Source organism: Rousettus aegyptiacus, unplaced genomic scaffold, assembly GCF_014176215.1.
Source record: "Rousettus aegyptiacus isolate mRouAeg1 unplaced genomic scaffold, mRouAeg1.p scaffold_m13_p_13, whole genome shotgun sequence".
Taxonomy (NCBI): Eukaryota; Metazoa; Chordata; class Mammalia; order Chiroptera; family Pteropodidae; genus Rousettus; species Rousettus aegyptiacus.
The window spans coordinates 37188668-37207019 of record NW_023416288.1 but is presented as its reverse complement, the minus strand read 5'-3'; the positions used below and the strand labels follow the sequence as shown (position 1 = coordinate 37207019).

At 44.1% G+C, this 18352-nt stretch overlaps 1 protein-coding gene and 1 pseudogene across 13 annotated transcripts in view; both read right to left on the bottom strand.

Moving 5' to 3' along the window:
- The window catches only part of PLEKHA8 (pleckstrin homology domain containing A8), a 44346-nt gene that overhangs the window by 7417 nt on the left and 18577 nt on the right, over positions 1-18352 (bottom strand). The window contains exons 5-14 of one of the 13 annotated variants that reach the window (XR_004953945.1): positions 17766-17924; positions 16735-16775; positions 15489-15652; positions 13571-13730; positions 13100-13185; positions 9876-9934; positions 9367-9497; positions 8669-8739; positions 7772-7862; positions 409-470 (exon numbers count right to left, since the gene is read on the bottom strand). Coding sequence is in view for 7 of the 13 variants with exons in the window: in XM_016135966.2 (XP_015991452.2) it covers positions 409-470; positions 8669-8739; positions 9367-9497; positions 9876-9934; positions 13100-13185; positions 13571-13730; positions 15489-15652; positions 16735-16775; positions 17766-17924 (933 nt within the window). In the remaining 6 variants the exon portion in view is untranslated. The other 12 variants (XR_004953944.1, XR_004953946.1, XR_004953943.1 and 9 more) reach the window with 12 other exon arrangements.
- LOC118611111 lies at positions 6997-7115 on the bottom strand (annotated as a pseudogene).

Here is an 18352-nt window from a genome sequence, read left to right as displayed (position 1 = left end):
TGGAAGGCAACAGGCAGCAGGGGGAGCCACGAGCTCGAGGGCTCCCCTGGGCTCTCCTCGGCAGCCCGGGCAGCCTCCTGCCCGAAGCGATCGACACTCTTCACCACCTCGTCCGGAAAGGCCAGCGCTTCCGAGGTGCCTCTCCCCACGAGCACTGCAGCCGGGCAGGGGACAGCGCCCCCTTCGCCAGCCTCTTCTGCTCGAGACACTTTTCAAAATTCAGTTTTCCATTAGAGTTGACATTAGGGATTATATTAACTTCAGGTGTTTTCGTTGCCAACATTTCCGCACAACAAACACCCACGGACTTAAATTAACAGGCAACATTTTTGTTCTTATTTTCGAAAACAGAGCAAAGGGAAACACCGCACAGAACCACCCGGTGACTCGGGCCGAAGGACCACTTACCGCGAAAACCCCTCGAACCACCCAGCCGTGGTGCTGCCGTAACGTCTTTCCGTACGCGTTATCTTGAAGAGAAGAAACGCTCCGTAAGGAACAACGCCATCAGAGTTGGATGTGCCGCTAGCATCGCGTCCTTTCTAATGTATGCAGGGGCCTGTTCCCACTGGTATTAGGGACTTATGGAAAAAGTCTAATGGCAAGACTATGTATCCGAAAAGTCTTGAGCAGGGAAAAACCCTACACAGATTTTTTTTTAAAAAAAGAAAAATAGGTATTCCCACATTTACCTTCTATCAACATATCTCAACTCCGGCTTAATATCATGGGGGGAAAGGTTTAATACATTTAACAGTAAAAATACAACAATGCAGTTTCTTGAAATGCGGTGTGACTCTCAGCCAGTCCCTTAGCTGCCCTCTCTACCTACCTGTTTCTCTCTCCGTAAAAGGATCTCTAAAGATTCTTTTTCATTCTAACATTCAATTCTGGAACATCGAATGTTTGTCCTAAGTGTCCCTAAGATCCTGGATATACAGCATTAAATCTAGAAACCATTACAACTATCATGGAAAGAATGGCTTAAAGTTACTAAGCTGGTTATAAAGTCATTGGTCAGGCCTATTAATAAGTCATTTGTATTCTAGACTTTAAAGGTAAAAACATTATTTTTGTCCCAATGTGTTTTAAAGTGAGATTTAAAAACCGGTATATGATTTTAATTACAAAAAATTAATCTCAAGAACAAAGTGACTGCACTTTATGCAAGGGAGGTGTTCCCGAAGGCTTTAAATAATTCAATATGTGTAAAATTCAAAATCGATTTTTCCGTAGGAGTAAATGCATCTTCGGGAGGCACGGATCTGTATCATTGTAGTGCATTTTTATTTCAATGCTCCATTTTATTTCCTAAGCATGATCCTCAGCAGTTTACAATGCTTACTCCTAAATTAAAACACAGAGTATCATGGGGCTTGTTTGACCTTCTTCATCTTGTTTTAGTCTCATCTAAATTCTGTTCCAAACTTACGTGTTTTCATGTGCTGGTTTCAGCACTAGTACAAGTACCACCATCATTCAATCAATGCTTAGGTGACATTTTAATAGGATGTAAAGAGATTTTACATTGTAACAGGAGTGGGGAGCAGTTCGCTGGGGCTGAAGATCCCTGGGACTGTGGCTGAATTTTGAGGGCCTTTATATGTCATGTAAAAGGTTCTGAACTTCCCACCTGAGGCACGGTGGCAGTTTTACAAAAAAATATACTATGTACTTAAAAAACAAATGTATTTTATGAGGAATGCATGCACATTGTTTAGAATAAGGGAAACATAAAAAGGAGGAAAGCAGCCTACGATCGCGCACTCCAGCGCTCAGGCACTCCGGGGGGATGGCCTCTTCCTCTTGCTTTTTTATACAGACTGCTTATTTTTTCTACTAACAATCATGGTCAATCTGATCTGGAACTGTGGCAGGGAAGAAACCAGGGAGACCCGCACATCTCTGTAGTCTCAGCATCTGAGGCCATCCCTGTGCCTGAGCCTTCAGCTCCAAAGCCACCCGGCCGGACTAACTACCTGTATGTGAGGGCTCTGGATCCAGTGCTGTGGCGACCTCAGAGACTTTACACCTTCCCTACACTTTGCCATTTCGGTCAACCATTCAAAAAAGCCCCGAAACCTTTCGCCACACCCCTTTCAAGGGACAGCAAGAAAACAAGGGTGCTGAGTCCGAATTAACGTGGGCGGCCTGGTCTGAGCAAGACGGAGTGCTTGTTCTGCAGCAGGTTGCATACCCCCACCTGCCCTTCCAGACGAGGCACCTCCTCCTCACTGTCTGCACTTTGCGAGGGACGAGTCTCCCCGGGCAACTGTGAGCCAGGTGGCCAAACGGGAAGAGAGCGGGTCAGAGAACCTGGGGGCATCCTGACTCAGGCCCCAGAAGGCTACCACTTCAATTTAAAACCAACAAATGAAATAAAACTCATTAAAAAAAAAAAAAAAAAAAGACTGGCCCAAAGTCCTTAGTTGACTTCTAGGGCTGCAAATATCTGCCACGTGAGGCTGCATTAAAATAAGATGAAGTCTAAGCCTGACCTATTTTGGTTACCTAGAGATTAGATAATGAAATACATTAATCTTTACTGTAATACCCATTCATTACCATAATGAATGTTCTATAATCTGGAAGTATTTTTGGCTTCTGAAAGACAGAAATGATACCCTTCTCCCAGTTCTTTGAGATGTGTCAGTTCCTCGGAGACTGAGTCAAAGTTTCTGAGCAGGAAGCCTTTGACAATCACCTCGCCCGGTTCTCTTCCTTTACAAACAAACAAGAACAAAAGACAAGAAAACAAAACAAAACAGAAGATCCAGAGAAGTAGTGACCTGCCCACGGTCACAAAGCTAAAAGCAATGAGAACTTGGGGCATTCTTGTTACACAAACCATTCTGCCAGAAAATGAATGTTTATTCTTTGGGAAACAAAATAACGAAAATGAAAAGATGTACCCTTTTCAGGCAGTTCCTGGGGGGGGGAGGGGGAAAGAATTCATTCTGTCATTCTGTTTATGGGAAAAATACAGATATGATTTCTTTACAGGTAACTGAGAAACTTGCTATGAGGTGCTTAGAGATTGTGCCTACACTGGTGGCAGTATCGGAGGGAGAATAAACTTTTCCATTACTGTTAGTGGATGACTATTCTGTCCAGGAACTGAACACCCGAGAAAGTGTTCCTCTATTGTAAATCTATAACTGGTAAGAATTTGTAAAGTTACTTTGGGTTGCAGAGAGGATAAAGGAGAAATGCAAATCTAAGTTTTAAGACAAAGCTTAGGAAGTAGACAAGCAAAGCCAGGGAAAGTAGAGTCAGCCTTTCACTAGCTCAGGAATCAAGTGTCTCAGTTCTGCAGATGAGCTGAACGAGGCAGCCCTTAGGCCAGGACTGAGAGCCAGGAGAGGTCTGAGAGCGAATAAAGAGCGAAGAAATATGAAAAAGACAGAGAGGAAGAGTGTGTATAATGTGACACCATGTAAATGAGTTTAAAACATGCAAAACAAACTAGATACTGTTTATGGACATACACATACATGTACGTATTATATAATGATAAAGAGCAAATTCAGGATGAGGATCCTCTCTGGACAATGAGAGAAGTCATGGGGACAAGGGGTGGCATGTGGGCACGGCACTAAACTATTTCACATATTAGGCTAAGTGGTGATACTTGTTAAATGCCTGAAATATTTATAATAAAAAACCGAGCTACCAGGAAAGTACCCTCTGAATTCGTGATAGTGACTAGACTTTAGGCAAAATGTAACGTCTAGAGAAAAGCCAACCCAACGCCTAGTGGACGGAGGCGGAATAAGAACCGAGGCGTCCTTCGCCGTCGGGGTCTACCGAGGCAGGAGCGTGCCGCGCCGGAAGCCCGTTCTGCCATCGGAGGCTCCTGCCCTGGGGGCTGCTGACGAGAGAGACTTGATCTGTGTGCTACAGTAGTTTCGGAATAATCATTCGCATTATGATTTGGCACTAAATATCTGATTATGGGTTTGGACTTTTTCTCTCACATAGCTCTCCTTGTCTTGAAAGCCTTTTAAGGTAAACAACGAAACTGAGCATCCTTTTAAAATTTGTCCTATTCTGTGCTAGAGATCTCGGTGCGGTTAACATTTACTTGACATTTGTGGAATCATTTTGAGGTGAGGGATGCCTGACATGCTAACTGGCACTGGAGGAAGAGTCCAGAACGTGTAATGTTTAGTCCAACGGCGCATGAAAGGCCAAAGCAACTTTTCTTCCTGCCGCTTACAAGGATGCTCTCCAACAGCTCATTCTGTTGTGGCATCTGTGTGTGAATGGAGGGACCTGGCCATAGGTGGGTCATTAAGAGTATCTGCCTCGTGGATTCAACTCTTTTCTTAGGATGACCTCTAGGGAACGCCATAGGACAGGGGTTCAGAGCAGCTCTTGGCATGAGCCCAACCAAAATATTCCACTCTAATCATCATTATGGGGAATCTAAGTGGTGGCTCAAATGCAAAAGTGGGCGTCTAAAGCCCCAGGTCTCCTTCTGGATGCTACGGGCTCCTCCTTCGTCACACGGCTACAGCAACACAGTGGCTCTACGTGTGTTTTCCAGAGCGTTAACAGATGCCAAGGCTTCCAATATGTCATTTAGGACTTTCATGCATCATCTTCCATTTTCAAGGACACTTACAATTATACAAGTTTTATGAACATTTGCCTCAAGACCTTTCTTAAGCAGTGTTTTCAAACTTGGGAGCGCCAGTCAAGGTTTATTCTTAATTTATCCGTCTTGCTGTTCCTACGTTAGGAAGTTTTCAGTCATTGGAGAACTAGCTAATTATCATGAAAGGAAGGTAAAATTAAGTGAGGCTGAGGATAAGTGAGCTTCCTTGTCCTAACTCTTGATGAGTGGGTCTCTAACTTTAGCATCAATCAGAATCATTTGAATCACTTATTAACACATGGATTGCTGGGCTCTGCTAGACTTGAGTCAGCAGGTGTCAGGTGAGGCCTGGTAGTCTGCATAGCTAATAAGTTTCCAGGCGATAAAGATGCTGCGGTCCTTGGACCACTCTGATAACCAATGACCTAGATTTGAGACCCCACGGAAGGTACTTATCCTCTTTAAATCTGTTTACTTGCTGTAAAGGGGAGTATGTGGAAGAGTAAATAAAATGTTTATCAAGAACCTAGGGTCATACCTACACTGCATGCTCTGTAAGTGGTAGCTGTACTCAAATTCAGGTTTAAAATTTAAAACATGCAAGCTAATTTGCCTATATATGACACATAAATTGCATATATACCCCCCCCTTGTTTAGTTACATGCCCAAATTTTCTCATTTCAGACCAGATATCAGTTCTACTTATAAAGGTTGTGACTTCAGAATGAGAAAAGAGAAGCCTTTAAACCAAACAGAATAATGTGGGCTCTCTAAACAGCTGATGTGTAAAATAGTTCTCATATAACTACTTGTTTACACAGAGCTGCTGGTGTCTGTGGCTGGAGGGGAGGGCGAGCTGGTTAGGGGAATGTTCTCTCTCCACATTAAACATCGGCAGAAAAACACGGATCCCTAAAAGCAAGACAGGATTTAAGTCATGCAAAACTCTGAAATAATCCTGGATCTCAGGATGCAAATCTCAGATCTGCAGCTCCCTCCTTTCCTTTTCACTGAAAGAGAGTGCTGAAGGGGCAGAGAGGAAAGGAAAAGCTGAGAGGAGCTGTAATCACTTCGGGTTTGAAGGAGCACTTGCCCTTCAAGTCTCTCGCTTCTCAGAATCAGCATTTTCGTGTCCAGGCTCTAAATCCAGTAAAATGTAGAGGAGACAAAGGGGTCGCGTAGGGGTGGAGGCTGCGCAGATAGGGCGTATCCTCGCCTTCCTCTCCACCTCCAGGGGCAAAGCTTTCCTTTCCAGTTGCTAGCGTCTGGTAGGCAGTGGGTTCTAGGCCATCCTGGCTCCAGCAGAGGGGAAGCGAGATGAGCACCCCCCCCTCTTCCCCTCACAAAGCGGACAAAGCAATGGCATCGTGTGCTATGTCGAGGCCACCAGGCACCTAGGGCTGAATCCCCATCTTCTGCATTTCCTACAGGTGGAGAAGTCTCTTGGCCAGTGTGAAATCTCCACGTTAAGAAAATAGCCTGGAGAGAAATTTCTGGCTTGGCACATGAGTATTGTAAACTTTTCATTTCTGATTTGGGACAAATGAACCCCATTTTCCGGCAGGTTATCAACTTCGTATATCATGACAATAAAAATATGAATGACAACAGACGCTAACTTCTACTAGGTGCTCATCGGGTATCGCTTTTCTAATCTTTTCACATGCATGAAACTACTTAATCTTTACAACAACCTTGTTAGGGAAATCATATTCCCATTTTATAGATGAGGAAACTGAGACAAAGGTTAAGTAAATTGACTAAGGGCGCAAGGTTACTAGTAGCAGCATCCAGAAAATGCAGGATCTGGGTGTCTCCACAAGCCCTAAGTCCCGTCGGTACCGGTTAGGGGGCATGAACAGTTATGGAGGATGGACGTGCAGTACCGAAATCAGGACACCGAGGGGAGACCGTGACTGAGACTGCCCTGTAAATCCAGGGACACGTGAGAAGCCCACAAACGCAGGGAGCCCAGGGCGGGTGTGAAGCCCTTCTGTGGGAGAAGAGGGGGCCGTGGTGGCGGGGACCCTGATTCAAACCCTCTGTGGGCTTAGCAACTATTGTCATCTTTCATCTTTCAGAATTTTGGTCACTCGACCTGCAAAAATGGATTGATCTGAGGATTAAGTTGTCTAAATTCTTCACGAAGTGTTACCGAAATATCAGCTTCTATTGATTCATGGCATATCAGTGCGTTTCTGGACAGAAAGGCCTGGGAAAACTGTGTGGAGGCAGAAACCTCAGGACTCATGGTCCAGAGGGAGGACCATCAGGAGGAGGTGGAGGCACTGAGACCGGCAAACTGCTGCAGTGGGCGCTGGCTCCTCCTCCCCGACAGAAGCGCTCAATCCGTCCGTCTGTCCGTCCGTCCATCCATCTAATTTATTTATTTTTATGCCTACAGCACCTGGTATTCCTAAGTGGTCTCCCATCCAAGTACCAACCAGGCCTGAGCCTGCTTAGCGTCCGAGATCAGACAGGATCGGGCATGTTCGGGGTGGCGTGGCCGTGGACTCATTTCGCTATTTATGATCATGGCGACTTAGAGCTTGACCATGTGCTTCTGTACATCATAATAACACAGGACTTCAAGGTAATATGACATTTCATTCCCCATTCCCCCTGCCATGCCTCAAGGCCCATGCTGGAAGAATTTCCCATAAGCCAAGAGAGCAAGTTCAGCCACTTTGCTAGGAGCACTGTGAGGATGCTGACAAGTCTTTATTATTTTTCCAAACTGGGGTGATAGACGCATGGATCCATCCATCTACTCGCCTACCCACCCGACGTTTGTCAAACCTCTACACTGAGCCAGTCACTGCACTCAGATGCTGGAGACACAGGATGGTCTCCTGTGACCAAGGCCTCGATCACGGTTCCAGCTCCACTAACGTAGGGAGGAGGCAAGAGAATGAGAGTATCAATCAAGCTATATTCAGAGCGGGCAGAGTGCTGATCGGCCCTGCAGCCAGGCCGCAGAGCAAGAGGTTTCTGCTGGGATTGCTAACAGCCCATTTCCACACACCCTGAGGGGAAAACGAGAAAATCAGAGTCTGTAAGTGCCACCCTACACAAAATAATATTATTCATTCCCTGTGGCTGAAACTGTGGGGAACCTATGAATCCAAGGCTGGGAACCCCAGCAGGCCTTTCGCTCTACACATTCTTACCTTTCACACCACGTACTCGTATCCTTCCCCACGTATGTCCATACCAAAGGAAGACGGGTAAGCAAAGTCTTCACATTGTAACTCATAGGAGCTAAAGCGTAATACATAAACTGAATTCCTGGAACATGGGGCCCCTCTTAGTGTCTTTACTGTGTCTCTGTCACTGTCCTGCCTCGATTGCCTCTGTCCCTGTGAGTCTCCCAGGCTCACTCTGTGCCTCTGAGAGGAGACCACGCTGTTTGTGGGGTGTTACCCCTTCTCTAATAGCCTTTCCTTTTGACTCTAGCTGTGGTGTTTGAATTCTTGTTGACGCTCCGCCAAGGACCCTGTCTCTCCTCTCTCAGTGCAGGGCTTGAGTCCCCACTGGGGGGGTTCGCCCTGTCCTGCATCACTGCCACCGCAACGAGGGGACGCGAGGGCAGTGAGGGGCGACGAGCCGACGACCGACCCCCGATCGCACTCCACAGCAAATGCCCAGGGTCCCCCCGCCCTCTCCCTCTTACGGTCTCTGAACACTAACTTCTCTTTGGATATCGATTTTAGGGGACTGTATTGTATTTGAAGATTAACGTAGGAAGAACTGATTTCTTGGAAATATTGGGTTTTCCCATTAAGAGACAGCTCTCCACTTATTTAGCTGTTCTTTAAGATACACTGATTTTTAATAAGTACGATCTATATTACCAGGTCACTATAAGAAACACTCTTATTTATTTTCTATTTATTAATAATAATAATAAATAGAAAATAATAAAACATTATTATTAATAATAATAAATAGAAAATAAATCAAATCCTGAAAAGCAGAAACTCCCCCCACACCCTCGTCTCTTCTCCCAGGGGTCTCCATTCCACATCCTCTTCAACTTGACCAATCAAAACATAAAGGACACTCACTTAGGGCTGTCTGGATATCCTTTTCTCCATTTTTCACTTCTGTCAAAAATCCTTTCAAAAATTTGAGACCTCTAAAACAGAAAAGAGGAAGAAATGTCATTTTCGAAGTTCACGTACGTCGAATGGGTAGGCACGGACGGCAAACGCCGGCTTTTACTTTCTACAACGACATCTCGGGCACGGCAGGAAACAGGGCGCGTCCTGTGGCGGCCCCTCCAGGGTCCTCCCTGCCACTTCCCTTTCGCTCGCTCTGGCCCTTCGCACCTGACGCACCTCAAGGGTGGTTTTCCAAGTGTGGTCCCACGGCTTCGGCATCACCTGAGGGCCTGTTAGAAAGGCAAACTCTGTGCCCCACTCTGGACCTACTAAGTCAGAAACTCTGGATTTGGGGTGGAGCCACCCGTCCTCCACAGGCCCTCCAGGTTGGTTCTGACGCCACTGAAACGCGTGATCCACGGACGTAGAGAGAAACCAGTGACTTCGTCACGCTTTGTAAGCCCTGCCTTATGGACACTACTAACAATGTTGACCACCACCACGGGGCAGGAAAACAGCGGTGCTCCGTTCGTTAGACCTTCTAGAAAAGGCTGTGCGGGAGGGTTAGGTCCCTTACTCAGAAGCAGTCCCCTTTGCGTGACAGTGTTTTTGCTGGTGACATTCCCACTGAGCTGGACTTTGGCTGCCGCCTCCCGCCTCACCTCTTCAGCCACAGGAGAGCTTCTGTGGCCGAGTTCCTAACCTGGGCAACATCGGCCTCCACCTCGTGCAGCACTATCTTCTGGAGGGTGCTAAACTCCTCCCTGTTGGTTATATACTTCTGATTCACTTTCTGCAGGAAAAGCGGGGAAACAATCTCAGTTAAAAACGCTAAAGCTACCAAGCCGATCGGGACAGTACTGGGACTTTCAAGTTTGTCGAACCGGGCTCTAAGAAGTCAAAATAAATGAAGCCTCTATTACTTTCTTTCTTATTTTTCAAGGTAATGTGGTTTTTGTTTGTTTGTTTGTGAATTCTTATGAGGCTTAAGCTAGAATTAAATAGTCTTAGGATTTTAAAGGACTGTTTTTAAAGAATTTTGTTTTCTGCCTCAGAACCTTTATCATAGCTGGCCTACACCTTTTATCCTGCATGTTACTCTCAACAATCATTTGCTTCTAAATGAGATTTCCTCCAAATACAGTTTCCCCAGAGACGAGTTAGCATATACCTTAATATTTCCAACAAGGTCCATTTTAACAGGAGCAAATACCGTAGGGCCAAGTTTGTCTACGAGAAAAGATCAAAAACATCACTGAAAAAACAAACTTTTTTTTTGAGTGAAAAATATTTTTTTTCACGGTATCAATAAGTTTAGCAGTTTACTCCCCACCCCCCCCCGCCCAAAACTTTTACTTTTTGCTTTTAAATCATTGTCTAAACACCAGCTTCAAAGGCTTCTAGGACACGCTCATCGCTTTCTGCTACACTGCTCTGCGATGAGTAACTACACTGAAGTCCTAAGTGGCAGGTGAGAGTCTCTTGTAAGTTCAGATCGCACAGTGCGACCCTTAGGGCGGCGCTGCCCAACGCGGTGGCCACTACGTCTGTGGCCACTTTGCACCTGCGACGATGCGATCCTCAGCGGAAATGTACCGTAGGTGTAAAATACGTATCGGATTTCAAAGACTTAGTATATCGTGAAGAATGCGAACTATCTCATTAGTGATTCTTTTATATTGGTTATGTGCTGAGTTGTTTTAGATATACTGTCTTTGACATGCTCGTTTAGATCAAACACATTATAAAAATTCGTTTTATCTGTTTTGTTTTTACTATTTTAATGTGCCTCTAGAAAATGTAAAATTTTATGTGGTTCGAATATTTCCGTTGGACAAGAAATAAGAAAATAACATAATAGTGGTTAGCTAAAAAGCCGAAAGAAAACATAATGGAATTCTAAAAAGCACTATATGGATCTAAAAGAAAGGCAGGAACGAAGATAGGTAGCTAAGAAGCCAAAAGAGGAAACAAAATAGAATACTAAAAATTAATTAATTAATTCGCTAGAAGTCAAGAAAGGAGTAAAAAAGAACTGAAAAAAGACAAGACAAACAGAAAATAAATAGCAAGATGGTAGAAACAAATAGCAAGACAGTAGACTTAAATTCAAGCCAACAATGTAATTCACTACATTAACAAAGTACAGGGAAAAAAACACGATAATTTCAATAAATGTGGAGAACATTTAAAACTCCATTCATGATAATAAAAACTCAATGTACAAAAGTGAATGGTGTCCACATGCTATCAGCAAACAACTGGAAAATGAAATAGTTTTTATAGGATCAAAAAACATAAAATTCTAAAATTTATTCCTTAACCAAAGATGTGTGGGACCTTTACACTAAAAACACTAACAAACACTGTTGTGAAAATAACGAAGACCCTGGGAACTGGGCAGATACAGCATGCTCAGGGATCAGAGGACTCGCTGTTGTTGAAGGTGTCGATTTCTTCCTAATTGGCTTGCAGATTTAGTGTAATTTTAACCGAAATAACTACAGGCTTTTTAACAGAAATTGAAAAGCTGTAACTTATATACAGACATGCAGAGGACCTAGAGTTGCCAAAACAATCTTGAAAAAGAACAGAATTGGAAGAGTCACGGCGTCTGATTCCAAGGCTCGCTGTAACGGCGCAGGGAGTAGCCACGACACCTCGTCCTGGCGTCAGGGAAAACAACAGGGCCACTGAACGAGAGTCCGGACACTACAGACCCAGACTTACGAGGTCGATGAACGCTGCCGGAGCAAGGTGAAAGGGGAAACATGTTCTCCAACGGATGATTCCTGAACAACCAGATGCAACAAGAAAACACAAAAAGAATCCCAACCCCGACTTCACACCGCCTATGGAAACAAATTCCAAGAGGACGCGGAGGTGTAAACATAAAACCGAAACTCGGGGGGGGGGGGCGCAGGAGACAAATGCAGAATATCGTCATGACCGTGGGGGAGGGGGAAGATTCCTTAGGACGCTGAAAGCATTCGACTATGAGAAGAAAGAAAACTAATAAATGGGATTTCGTGAAAATTAAAAACTCTGCTCTTAAAAAGACATCATTAATAAACGGGCACACATAGTCCGGGGGAAAATACAAAGCATATGTCTATAATGGGATGTGACTCAGAATTTCTTTTTACTCAAAATTAACTTTTAAAAAGCAGATTAAAGATCTGAACAGATTTCACAATGGAAGAGATAGCGAAGGCCAATAACTATGAAAAGGTGCTTAACATTATCAGTCATCAGGGAAATGCAAATTAAAGCCACAACAAGATACCACTAACCAGGAACGGCCTGAACCAAACACTGACAGTTCCAGGTGTCAGTGAGGACGTGAAGTCAGTCACAAGCGTGTGACCGCTGGAGGAGCTCAGCTGTGCGGCCACACTACACAGGTGAACCTACGAGCGCGAGGAGTCGGCAATTCCACGCCTAGGTATTCGCTTCAGAGAAAGGAAAATATACGCCCAGACACAGAGATGTCCAGAGCGATCTCATCTAATGTAGCCCCAAACAAGAAATTACCCAAATGTCCATCAATAGGAGAGAACGAATGAAGAAAGTGTGTTATGCTCATTTTATAAAATACTATTCATCAGTAACAAGGAATGAACTGCTGACTCATGTAACAACAAGGACGAAAACATACTGAGAGAAAAAGCCAGATGTGAGAGTACACAATACGATTCCATATACGTGAGACTTCAGAACAGGTAAAATTAATCTATGGTGACAGAAAGCAGTAAAATGGTTGCCTCAGGCTGGGTGACAGGTTGGGGACAGACTGGCACAGGAAACATTCCGGGGCGATGAAAACATTCTATGTCTTGATAGGGATGTGGATTACTTAGGTAGGTGCATTTGTCAAAACTCACTGAATCATCACAGTTCAGTTCTGTTCAAGTTAAACCTTGATTTTTAAAAAGATGCATAGTTAAATGGGTCACATAGCAAATTTCAACACGTTAGCAATTCCTGGTACAACTGACTCTTTAAAAAGAAAATGTAATTTGAACTTAAATAAATTGATACAAATAATTTTTTTAATCTTTGGAAGAAATTTTAAGTTGTAAAATTTTTTCATAGTACCAACAGATTTGAAGGTCTGTTTCTCAACTACTTTCACGTTTGCTCTTAATTATGATTTCTACAAAATTCCCTTTTTTCGTTACATGACTCTGAGGTTAACATTTAATCATAGTTAGAAGTGAAACGAACACATGCGATAATGCTCAAGGTCACACAGTCGTAACTGTGCGTGGCCGGCGACTCGAGGAAGCAGTTGAAAAGTGTCATCCCAGAGGTCAGGGGATTCCCACCGCAAACTAAGTGCGGTGAGATGGGCTCCGGAGACGCACGAACGTAAGACGACCGCGGCGGTCTTACCCAGCACCGGAACCACAGCGTAACAAGATGCCAAGAACGCTTCTGTGGGAATGCCGCCATCTTCCAGAAGTTCAATGTCACTGAAGCTAAACAATGTGGTGACAGGAGGAAAGAATGAAAACACCGTCTTAGCACTCTCTGCAGTTCAGAGGTAGTCCTGAAAACAGCTGCCCCTCTACAGAGAGGCAAACCATTCGGCCCCAGTGATTTTTCCTACTATAATAAAGTCTAATAAAATCATTTTCCATTAGGCGATCTACCGAAGTAAGCTAAAATTTGTTCACTGAGTATATTCTCACAATCCAATTCCTTCTCATCCACTGCCTCAGACAAGGTAAACAGGCAGAGAGATACGTGGGTAGACCATATTCTCAGTTAGAAGACACCATCACCTGAAAAGAGTACCAGGATTGACTTTCCAGAGGGGAAACTGGTACCCAACCGCCAGCGATTTTAGGGAGTACAGAATACCTGGTGTTCATGGTGCTGAAGAACGTCGGAATAACTTCTTGGCCCTCTTCCCACTGGGATTCCGGAGAGCTACTTGAGGAGTCTGATCCAGGCTGTACCACGCTGGTATCATGATTTCCCAGGGTTTCCTCTCCATCTTCCTTCACTATTTCACCTGGGACTTCAAAGTAGAAGACAGTGATTACTTACCTATTATAAATGTATTATAAAAATTTAATATTCATTGTTGAACATTTGTAGAACACAGAAAAGTACACAGAAATAAAAATCTGAAATACTGCACACACACACACACACAAAATTGGGTTTAAATACATGTAGATTTGTATCCTGCTTATTTTCACTAAACAGTATATCAAAAAAAATATTTTCATTATCTTTTGATATTCTTCAAAACATGACTCTAATGACCATATAATCTTGCACCATGCTCACATGGAGAGCACAAGGTGGTTTTTAAAATTTTAGTACTGGAGACAGTCGATCCTTGTCATTAGTGTATTCAGTATTTGTGAGTCTGCCCACTCGCTAGTTTACTTGTAATCCTAAAGTCAACATTTGCAGTACTTCCACAGTCATCTGTGAACTTGTGTTATTTAAGCCGCGTGACTTACATGTTCCCAGCTAAGGCTGAGCAAGGCTGTCATACTGTACACAAGTGTGTTTATTGAGTGCCAAGAATTGCACTTTTGTTACTGTTTTCACTGTTTAAAAGGGCCCCCAGGGGTAGTTCTGGCTGGGGTCACTCAGCATGAGAAGGCTGTAATATGTCTTACAGTGAAAGTACATGTGTTAGATCAGCTCAGTTCAGGCACGAGCTACAGAGCTATTGGCCATGGGTTTAATGCTAACGAATCCATAATGTATAGTAAATAAGGATCTTTAAACAGAAATACATAAAACAAGGTTACGTATTGATCAGTCAATAAAAATGTGAGCAGAGGCTCAAAGGAACCTAACCTTGCATTTCCCCTAGGGGCGACAGTTCAGTATTTGCTAATTCAGCGTCTGCAGTGACTAGACAGAACATAGCTGCCATGAATGATGAGAATTAACCGTAATATCATAAAGAACGGCTCTGTCCACAGAGATTTGTCCTGAAATCTGACTATTCCCCATGGACAAATTCCTCGATGCTATATTTTGGGGTCAAATAACAGCACTGCTTCAATACGAATTCTCCTGTCTTTGTTATTTACTCAAGGGACAAGGTTTCAGTGATTGTGGATGGTTTGCCTTATATTAACAGTTATGAAAACACATTTTTTTCCAACTCCCCTGGAAAAATGGGGTCTCTTATTTCAAAGGAGATGAGGAGAAAAGTTTTTAAAATGTTATTTTCAAAATATTTATTAAACACTTATAATACAATTAAAAAGGCTCTAATACAGTTGTCTTAGACTGATCTGAAGTTGCTTTTTGTGGTTGGAGACAATGCAATTAGGGAATTTCAAAGGGCAGCAGTACCTGAACTGTGGGACTTTGGCCTAAATGAACACAGAGAAGGCCAGGTGAATTCTAACATCCATAGGCCTCACCAGAAACCGGAAGGATGGGAAACTGACCTGCTACACCTTTACACACTGTTAAGTCTGACAAAGGACTCTGAGATTCAAAGGACTCTGAGATTCTGAGTAGAAGGCCAGCAACTGTACTCTCACTCTGAACAGCCAATGCGACGGCTGCGGCTCACTGCGGCTCACTGCGGCCCACGCGCGTCACAGCCAAGACAGTGAGCGGGAAAACCCCTCTGGTTAGATGGGACGGCAGAATGTTGTCCAGTGACCTGCTGTCAAGCTAAGGCATCTGCCTCCGGAGCTGTCTTGAGGTCACTCCCTCTCAAGCCTCACAACCGGGATAATGACTCAAACCCTCCTATTGTTCAATGGGTTGCTTCAGGCTTTACAGTCGTTTTTACCTGTTATATTATCACCTGTATTTTCTTCACCTGATATGTTGCAATCTCTCTCTGCAGATTTCACATATAAGGAGCTCTTGTTTTTCGTTAAGATTTCTTCGTCATCATTTACTTCCATATTTAAAGATCCGTTTTCACAATTGTTAAACTCCATCTGCCTGGAACTTAAAAAAAAAAAAAAAGAAAAAGCCAGAAGGCCCAATTATTTGGTCATAATAGATTGCCCAGGTAGATCTTATTCTGAGAGACAAGGGAAGGGTTCACAACTACCAACTTCTTTTAACATCAGTTAAAACACGGAGCTGCTAGATCAAGCCAGCTCTCTTACCCTCCTGCCTCCAAGGCAGGTATCAGCCCATGATAGAGCAGGCCTGTCTCCAGACACCCTGAGCTGACTCAGACTTCCTGCTCCCCACAAGCAACAGGAAATCGTCATTGACGGCTCTTTGGTTTTCAATCAGCTTTCTACAGGTACCACATTTAACACTTTTCCCACTCTCCTCAGGTTCCTCCTGGGAGGAAAAAAAACCTCCTGGAAGGTTTTTTCTCTTTCCTCCAGCTCTCAAAATCACTGGCCGCATCCAAGTGTTTCCCTAGCAGTTCACTGTCTGGAAGCCACATGCTGTGGTCAGGGGAGCACAGTTCCTGCTAAGTATGTGTGACAGACCAACCCAGGGGGACAGGCTACTTCCTGAGGGAATGTTGCTCTTCAGAGTAACAGAAAAAGCAATTTAATATACAAGTACAACAGATGATGCTGTTATCACGGAACAATCATAACATCTTCCTCTAAGTGACCAGGACCAGGCAAAGCAGCACAAATATATTTTCTTCTCATGAAGAAAAGGATCCAAGCTACAGGATGACTCTAGGAAAAGCATTTGTTTTCTAAAGAAATGCCATATTTTAACTTAGCAATGAACAATATAGTATAATGAGGAAATATCTCAAAATAAAAAAATGTATAATGATGTTTTTAGAAGAAATATTTAGGGCAGGAGAAAATTGTTAATAACCAAATTGGAAACACTCCATATGCTAAAGAAGCAAACAATAGCATCTAGAGATGAAATATTAAATAACAACTTTAAAGGACAAATATATAGATGGACTGTGTCAAAATACGAGAACGCTTATATCAAATAATTAAATAAACACCCCAAATAACAACATGTTTCCTTTTTAAATCAAAGGCATCTTCAGAGGAAAAAATAGACTTTTAGAAAGAAAAAAATAGTTACTGTACCTTTCCAATGAATTATGAATCGGGACAACAGGATGTTTCATCTTTAAAAGAAGCAAAGAAATAGAAGTTTACATGTTAAACTTCCACAGAGCGTTTTTATAGTTTTATCACACACGAAAGTGGTAAATATGACCATATATATATATAATATGCACCATCCCAGTGTTCGGAAGGGGGTCATTGATCACAACTCATCCTTCATACTGAGGCTACTCAAACGTCTAAGGTAAAGGAAGATGGCCTTTTGAAGGACCTAATTATCACAGCCAAAGCCTTGTTGGTTGGCTTTCTTATCATTTCAATTATGCTCATTAAACATTAATAAACACCAAACGATGATGCAGCACTGTATCAAACACTGGAGGAATAAAGGGAAACAGTATGGGGCTCTTGCCCTTAAGGTAATTTCAGTACAGAGTAAGATTAAAATAAGGGTATGCAGAGAAGAGGACTTGGCTCAACTTAGGGATTCAAGAAGAGAGAGTAAATCTTGAAGGATGAATAACAGCTAACCAGGGAAAGACAGGTGAGAAGGCTTCTTGGCACCAGGAAACGGCAAACAGATGTGAGGGGAGCTACAAGCAGGTAACATGTTCAAGCCAGGTAATGACGGAGAAAGAGGCTGGGGAAGGGAGAAGCGGCTAAGAAGTTCCAACTCAGGGGCAGTGAGGGGGCTCCTGGGAGGTTTTTTAGGTCAAGTGGTCCAGTTTTCACTGCATGGCTAGAAATGCCATTGAGCTCCCTGGAAGGGTCAGGCTGATGGCGACGAGCAAGGCCACTGCCGGTCTCAGCAAGACCCACTGGACAAGGAAGCTGGGCGGGAGAGGCTGGCGACATGGCCGACCTGTGAAGGTGGTACAAGAGTAACGGACTGGGTATGGGGGACTGAGGACAGATAGAAAGGTGGCCACAAAGGACAGTCCACCAAAAAAGGTCCTGGCAGCTGCCAAAGGGGGATGGAGCACAACGCTCGGCCTGCCCCCTGCACCTGTCACTCCTGCTGCCGCAGCCGAGCTGAGCCGGGCTCTCACCTTGCTGGACTTGAGCACGGCCAGCCGCGGGGACCCCGGGGGGGTGCGGCAGAGCAGCTCGGAGGTGAAGGCTGCGTTTGCGATCTGCATGCATTCCTCCAAAGTCTTCAGAAAAGTATTGCAGGTGGACTTCAGCAGCGTCCCCACATCGACTCCCTCCTACGAAACAACCAGATGGGAGACTCCTTTACCTTGCCAAGAAAGAAAACGCCCACTTGTGGGATGTCCTTAGAGGTTTCTATCCACAATGTAATAACGATAATGTTCCCACCTATGTTGCTGAACAAATATATATATATCTAAAAGAAAAAGTCTGAGTCCGATTCACCTCGCCCTCGCTCTGACCCCTCCCACGCACCCACCGTCCCAGCTGAAGGCCGGGGCACGGTTTCCAGTCCATAAGGGCGGCAGACGTGAACAGGGGCTCACAGAGACTGACGGGCAGTGGGATCGGGGGGAAGTGACTCCCACTGCCTGAGTAAACGTGAGGCCCCGTGACGGAAGCACTGGAAAGCACACGTCGCACGATTCGCTTTCACGAGGGGTTTGTGGAACTGGAATTCTTCTGAACATCTAGTCATTATTTT